Source organism: Barbatula barbatula, assembly GCF_947034865.1.
Source record: "Barbatula barbatula genome assembly, chromosome: 19".
Taxonomy (NCBI): domain Eukaryota; kingdom Metazoa; phylum Chordata; class Actinopteri; order Cypriniformes; family Nemacheilidae; genus Barbatula; species Barbatula barbatula.
Window position 1 is genome coordinate 11,537,065 of NC_136782.1, and position 8,391 is coordinate 11,545,455.

General features: G+C 38.8%; 1 protein-coding gene across 7 annotated transcripts in view; it reads right to left on the reverse strand.

Moving 5' to 3' along the window:
- The window catches only part of igsf9ba (immunoglobulin superfamily, member 9Ba), a 50,711-nt gene extending 43,925 nt beyond the window's left edge, over nt 1-6,786 (reverse strand). For 6 of the 7 annotated variants that reach the window (XR_013788019.1, XM_079481461.1, XM_079481459.1 and 3 more), the window contains exon 1: nt 6,506-6,757. Coding sequence is in view for 5 of the 7 variants with exons in the window: in XM_079481461.1 (XP_079337587.1) it covers nt 6,506-6,569 (64 nt within the window). In the remaining 2 variants the exon portion in view is untranslated. Of the gene's footprint in view, nt 1-6,505 lie in introns of all 7 variants that reach the window. The other variant, XM_079481463.1, reaches the window with a different exon arrangement.
- Between the last annotated feature and the right edge of the window lie 1,605 nt (nt 6,787-8,391).

The window sequence follows — 8,391 nt, forward strand, 5'->3', positions numbered from 1 at the left end:
ACATGGTCCAGTCAGTTCCACTGCTGTTTTCAATTCATTAATGGAACTGTAACACTGACCTGGCACAGTTTATTTAACTGAGGGAGAAGGCTATTGGAGACAAACAGGGAGTGTAGGGCATACAAACACTAGATTTATACAGTCAATGTATGTCTATGCTGAGGTTTGAGCTGAAATTCCCTTTGCTGAGCACAGACTGCATTGAGTTATCATCTAAAATCATTATTTATGCGGGCATTTCTAATGAAGTCAATTATGAGCTTATAAAAGTCTTACCAGGAAATCAAGGATTCAGCTCCCGGGTTCTTATTTAAATTAGGGAAATAGGGAACATCGCTAGTAAATTATTCATTGTTGAAAAATGCAACACTTGTAGGGAAGACAGTCTAATTACATCAAATATTTACTAGGGTAAACTTATCTTGATAGCAAAGAGGGAGTAAAATTGTTTCTCAAGCAGCATACGTTGTATATCAACATAGCTATTTGACTTCATAAAATGAAACATTAAGACTATCTACTGTATTTGCTATTAAAGGAACTGTCCAAAACTGAAAACTGTCATCATTTACTCACCCTCAAGTTGTATACATTTCTTTGTTCTGATGAACACCGAGAAAGAAATTTGGAAGAATGCTTATAACCAGACAGATTTTGGCCACCATTGACTGCCAAACAAATTGCTTTATATTTTTCTTTGTTCTGTTGAAAACAAAAGAAGATATTTTGAGGAATGTTGGAATGCAAACAGTTCTATCCCTTTTACACTGATGAATGAAGAGAAATACTTTGTAGATTTTAACTGCCCAAAAAAAACTACAATCCAGACCAGAATGTTGATGACTCATCTTGCACTTTAGGGATGTGTCCACATCTTTTGTCCAATTAAATGCTCTTTAGAATTATATTAAGCCAGAGCCATTAAGAGAGAGTCGCAAAAAAAAGTGTCATGGGATTCATGGAGCCTTCAGATAGTTCCAGGAAGTTTTCTTTTAATTCTTTATTTCTTGAATTGTATTGTTTCTTAAATGACTTAAATCTTTAAATGTGTTAAAAGTTTACCACAGTTACTAGCAACTTCTGGGAACTATTGAGAGGTTCCATGAACCGGAATTGGTGTGAAAAAACTATTCCATTGGAGTCAACGAAGTTGACGTGACACTCCCTCTCTCTCTCAATGGCTCTGGATTAACCTTCCCCCTCATACCACCTACATTGTTGGGGTTTATTCAAATAAAAAAACACACTTAGGCTATTATGAATTTCTACCTCTTCCCCATCAACGGAAAACTTCTCATCATATTTACTCAAAGCAAAGCCCACATAAAACCAATATAAATATTACAGAAGAAACTTCAAACCATGAATATTGAATAAGTCAACTCAGATGGGAGCGCCCAGCACTTACAACCAAAACTCCAACCTAAAAACCAATTCTGCCAGCAGAAACAACGATGCAACTTGTGTGCTTCCAGCATGTTAGCATAATTCGATTGCTTCGTTGCTTTTTTCATACTTCATACTGATAGTGTAAAATAATACTTTATAAAACTAGAAGCAGAGAATTGAGTGTAAATCTGTGCAATGTTAGTGTCAACAGAGGCTTTGGGACACATCATGAATAGGCAATCAAACAGAAAACACAGCAGAGGTGGGTTTTCAAGGACACTGACCCATTCAGCAGCAAAGGCTTTGGACAAACATTTAATTGAATGTAAGCCTGCCTGATGAAGGTCACTTCAAGAGCCGGGAGTCAGAACTGCCCAGTAGTAGCACAACACAGACAGACGTAAAAATGAGTGACCAGGTTATAAGCAGCAGTGAAGGTGAGATATGGACATTGCAGACAGCGTGTTCACTTTGTTTTAATGAGCAGGTTGTGCAATTTCAAATAGAAATTAAAACGAAATGGATCAGATGTCACTTCCTATCAGAACTCGTGGGAAAGGAAGAGAAGGTTAAACGGTCAGGCGACTGCATTTCAGGTTGACTTCAGGTAAGACCGAGGCAAATATTCTATGTACTGCATGATAAAAGTAATAGTGCCCTCTCCATGACTCATAAAGAGTAAAAAAGAAAAGTTAACAGATGAAATAGGACACCTCTGGGACACCAGATGGCTGCTTTACTCAATGGAAACACAAGATCCCATCACTGTAACGGGGCCGTAGGTGTCCATCTGATGGCGTGCATGGCATACTCATCACTATGTCCCATCTGGAGGATGGTGTCTCTGAATTTATCAATCTGTTCTGAGCCCCAACATGGATTTGATGGCACCGTATGCTAAAGATCGCCAACTAGGCACTGATTTAAATATACTTTGATCACTACTGACACTGCTTTTTTGGTTCTTGGGTAGACAAAATCCAAAAAGGAAGTAGTACAGATTTTTTGTTAGCTGGAAATTTTTTACTTGCCCTTTCAACACTTTACTGGCCCTAACACAAATATAGCCTTCCCCAATAAAGAGTCGGTACAAAACATTCTAAAATGATTTTCAGTGTTTATAGATATGTTTTACGTTGAAATGATCCCACTCTGTGAACTACTAACAATATTTCTCCAACATTTCAAGTACAAATATTGTTTCTATTTGCATTTATTTGCAGAAAATGAAAACTGAAGAAACAGGTGAAAATAACAGAAATTATTCTCTGTATTATTTCAGACCTCCAATACTGCAAAGAAGGTACTGCAAAGTTCATATTCACTCTTAAGCAATACAACAGTTATATTTGTGCATGTATTTAGGAGAAGTCACTCCTTAGGTCTGATTTTGTTGAAATATTAGACAATGGACTAGAATTGCCACACAGTCTTAAAATTTTCATCTACCAAATATTCATACAACATTAAATTAAAGCACTCTCTCCCTATAAAGCAAGTGACATTTCTCCAAAACCCTCACACCTTGTCCGGGCCATCCTCGCTGTTGAACTCAAGTAGTACACAGTGTAATCTCAGTAAATCAAAGCTAATAAGAAACTCAAATATAGAACGAACACAAATAAAGACAGGAACACAAAGTCTCCGATCGTAAAGTTCACTGCACCATGCCAAGATGCCTGAAATCTTGAAATGGCATTTGATTACAGTTACGGTTAAAACTGATGACAGCTAAGAAAGAAATGCACATTCTCAGCAGGAAATCCCATGTTGAGGAAAAAACAAAAGCAAAGCATCAGCATCTTTTTCTACATTACACTGAGCTACGATAAGATCATAAGGCATGACGACACACCAGCCAAACAGAACAATATAAGGTATCTTCTTAATAAGACGTCATCTACAGTAAAATATGATGAATAATGAAGCCGGCAAGCCTGCGTTACAATAAAGCGTCTATTGGCTGATGTATAGAAGCAACGCCTGGGGGAGAAGAAGTGGAGGACGGTTAAGTATCCCTGGGGGAGGAACATAGAGCGACTTGCTATCTCTTAAGCACAAAATGGCAGTGTAATATTTCACAGGAACGAGGCAAAAAGATATGCGATGACAAATTAACCGAATGCAAATTACCAATGTGCATGCTCTACCAATAAAGAGCAATGCACCCACGTCGGTAGGCCTATACAGTACTAGTGCATTTTAATAAGGACAGACTACAGCAGTACGCAGTCAAGTGCATAAGGCTCTTCTGCTGTATTGTGATGTGAAGTCCACTACGTCTGAAAAGACTGCTGAATATTTCATGGCAGTGAGGATAACGGCACGAGCTGTACCGGCGGTGCGCCGGCTTATGGAGGCCTGGAGACAGTCTGTAAGGTGAGACAGGAAGAGGGTGTAGGCAGTGTCGTGGCAATGTGCCCAACTTGGCCAAACGCATCGCTACATCTCACCCCTGTCTTTCAAGAGCTGTTAGCAGCACTGCGCTTCACTGATTGACCAGGAAAGGTGGACAGTGGATGCCTATGAATATACTGTGGTCTTTTCACCACTGCAATAAAAATCTAGCAACATGAATGTTTAGTTACTGGCGAGGTTGCCAGATCTGCATAACAAGACCAGCCCAATGGATGAGCACCAAACTATCACATATATATATGCATATATATGCCATTTATATGCCTAAAACACTTTATATACTTTACGGTCATTGTTATGCATTACACACACACTTCTTATTAAAAAAACATTGTATAGTAGAAAGCATTAAACACTTATAAAAAAACTAAATGTTACCTACAAGCCACAGCAAATTCCATTGAAAATAATAGATCTGGCAACCCTGTTAATGGGTGCACTGGCCTAAAGGTGTGCTAGGTAATTTTTCTCATAAAAAATATAAACAATGAAAACTTAACAAAACGTATGTTTATAACTGCATGAGATCAAAGCTATACATCATATCAGTAGCCTAAGAAATGCTGTTTTATTTTATTACAAAAAGCAGGTCACCTAACACATTATATCACAAAGCACAATCTCAGTAAACCCAAACCACTGGACACTACAATGGCATCAATAACAGCAACATTTAGCCTTTTTGCTTTCAAATGATGCTTGTCAATGTAGATTGGAAAAATATGTTTGTTAAACTGTATAACTGAACGTTATCCCATGCAAGTATGTGAGATAAATGTCTCAGAAGAAACATTGAGCGGATGAGAAGGCTTAAAGTAAAAGTCTTCATTGGCTGTCTCTCGTTGCTCTCTAGAAGCCTTTGGATCAGGACCCTGTCACAAACCAGATGGTTTTTACCATATTTACTGTTCTAACATTTATCAAAAAGGGACTCTTGGGCCACTGCTGTCCAAGCCAAGACATCGCACTAGACTCTAGTCTAGACTTAAGCTTTACTGTGTTGCGTGAATCTGCAATCCAGTAAGGTGTTAGTTTTCACTCTCCCTGAAACAGGACAGGCAACGGTCAGAGGGCTGCGGATCAGTCTAAAAAGACGTATGCATAAGCGTTATTAGATTTTTAAGATTTTACTTAAGTTGCCATGATTTCCTTTTGGTTAGATCAGATCAAATTCCTTGATCATCTCACAATCTCCTCCAACATCTTATAAGGCTGCAGTGCACTTTTCATTCTTTCCAACAAACCAAATCTTTGACTTATGATTAAGCTATTCTCAAATATAATTATAAAAAGCTAAACTGTTACTAACAAATTCATGACAGAATCAAGAAACCCGGACACAAATTGGTCAATAAGTCAAACTCAAAGCGGTAAGAGGTTCTCTTATCAAGTCCTAATTTATGCCACTTGTGCACTAACTTTGTCTCATTACAGCATGCTTGACGCTACCAAACGACAGCCTCAAAATGGCTGATGCTGAATTTCTGAAACAGTAAGCACTAAGCAGGCTGTGGAAATGATTTCAGAGAGTGACTTATGAAATTGCTGGAAAATAAATTCAAAGGTTAACAATGATTTAGCATTTTTTCTTTTTTGTGGCAACAATAGCTTTTATTTCACTGTTGATACATTTTGGTCAAACTGAACGTTAAACTAAGACTAGAAATTAGAGAAATGACTGTCTTGAAAAGAAAACATACTTTAGGCCAATGTGTGATAGGCACTGGAAAGAAATGTTTGCTTTAGATAGCAAATGTTGTTTTATATACCAATCACGCGTTTAATGGCAGGAACAGTGTTACCCATAAATCCGATATTGAAAAGACAGTAGGTTTAATAAGAAAATTACTGATATGTATGATTACTGTAGTTCACGCCAGCCTCCCCTTCAATTAAAAGAGGAAATAGCCCCTCCCACTGGTCAAAGTTAGAAATGCAAGGTTAAGCCAGTCCATTCGTCAACATATATCTAATGCTCAAAATAAAAGAAATGCACGGAAAGAGAATCCATATAAAATCGGTGTGTGACGGCAAAACACGAAAGCAAGTTCGTGCATACAGTTCGCGTACACGCATGCATTGCGTGTAAGCATTAGATTGCTATAATACTCGATTTAATACCCCAAACATGCAAATAAATGAAAACGCCTGCGCTGTCTATGTGTAAACAGACACAAAACACTCTAGTACGTTAGCCCAGACAAACGCAGAACGTCTCCATTCAGCATTGCACGCCCCTTTTCGACATTAACTGCAATTCTGGACATTATATCATCTATGATATTCCGGGTCATTTTTGCATTCATGTCTCAAACCACATCCTACCGATCGATGCGATCTATTTGGTGAAATGATCTTTATAAAACACGGCTGAAACATCATTTGTCATCAAAGCAGTCATCAATCGATTGTTGTGCACAATGTAACAGCGACCGAGCAACACACGCCTTCAATTGTCTCGCTCGTGCCCTAATATGACATGACGTAAAAAAAACACTAGCAGAAATCGTGCGAGGTTGCACAGCCTGCTGTGAACTTTAAATCCCACCCACCATATATGCATATTTTAACAATGTGCATATATAATGCAAAAAAAATGAAATGCTTTTATTTATTATACGCGGTGTCACGCGAAGCATCCATTCATACAACGTGTCTTTGCATAAACGCGACGCAAAAATACTGCACTTCAACTCACCTTGAGCTGCCGTTCCTCGGGTGCTAAAAACACTTGCTATCAAAGTGGCCACATACCAAATCATAGTACTACTGCCAACCAGGAATAATAGCTCAAAGTGCCCCTTTCAATAAATCTTTCATATTGAATTTCCTCGCACCGCACCGTTTCCAATCTGATTCCCTGCTTATCATATCCTGTGCTGTCCTATCTCTGCGTTTTCCTTCATTCTTTCCCCTGCCCGTCCTTCCTATGGCATCCTCCCCGAAGAGACAGAGCACCTGCACCAGCGCCTTTATGGAAGACGGCGATGTTCCGAAGTGCAAAGTGAAACCAAGTGTGGGAATTTAGCCTTTGGTTCCGCCCCCGCCGCGCTCTGATTGGCCAGACGTGAGCATCTTTGGGGCGTGTATTGGTTAATCATCCGCCCCTTGGTAGTAAAATGGCACGGCAGACGCTCGCGCGTATTCAAGGTGAGTTGGAGTGTGCTGGTGGTGTAGTACAACTGCTGCAGTATCATGCGCATTATCAGAAACCAAAGTCCGCACCTCTTGGGATCTTCTCTATTGTGTGTCTTTTCTTTAATGGCACGTGTTGTTTTGCGTTGTTGGGTCTATGTGAGACGTTTTTGTGGACGGGACTGCGGTGCTCGTGAGCGATCTGTGCTGATGGTGTTAATTCAGACTGCAGTTCCTGCAAACTTCAGTTGCGCGTCCACGTTTCTTACAGACATGACACTTGTGATGGAAAGAGCGCACCAACGTTACACACAGACGCACTAAAGAAATGGGTGTGGCTCAGTGCTGCATTATTCGTTTTTACAATTCAAGGATACAATTTGCACCATTTCATTAAATATCATTTTAACACAAGACGTAGACCTTCCCAAGTTATCTGGATGCACCGATAGCAGCCAGCGAGTTAATAACCCACTTTTCATTTTTCAAACTTTCTGTACCTATGTCAGCAAAGCTTTATTTTCTCACACAGATGTCCTTTGTGGTCTGCTCAGCCCACAAGGAAACAAAATTGTCCCACGAGAAAGCAATTATCTAGGATAATGAATGCTTTGAACCAGATAATGCAGACTATAAAGTGCACGTTGACAATTCATTCTGCTTGGAGGCACCATACGTTTCTACATGTGAACGTTAACCAGGCATCAGATAAATCCCTTTTAATTGGTCAGGTTTGTTCTGCAATATAAATTAACAGCTGCCAGAACAAGTATAACATGTCAGTTGAACATTTCAATCACAGCAAATATATTACACTGGGATTGTTAGTGTGTCTGTTATTTGGGTAGGTCATGGGCGAAAAATAATGATTCTTGATGCTGATGTAGATTATTTCTGTTTCGAAGTGGAATTAAATCTTGTCAATTTAATTTAGTCCTATTAGGTTTGTTTGGCATCATTGGGTTTTCAACAATGCTTTATTGGTCATTTGAATCATTTCAAAAGCTAATGTATATAAAGGTTTGGATTGTAAAATTCTTTCAGTTTTGAAGACAGTCTATTTTGATAAACCTTACACATTCTAATAAAAGATCACTGCATTTTAATGTATTGCTTTAGGCCTCAGACACATCTTGATTATTAAAATGTGATCAGATATAGCAACGGCAACATCGTGCTGATCATGTTCTGCATGTTTGCTTGCGGGCATATAGCCTGCCATGAATCAGATGCCAAAATACAATGGCTTTAATGTGTGTAATCCTTCTCTCAAGTGATTCCTGCAAAAGCAGCTTGAATTTGGAATTAAACAGCATTTCCCGCTTGCAGTTAAAGTTCCCCAAAATCTGTTGCCATTAGCAAACACATCTGAAGTAAAATCACACAAAATTCTGTCATCATTTATTAATTTCAAACCTTTCTCTATTTTTAACAACTTTGGTAACTGAA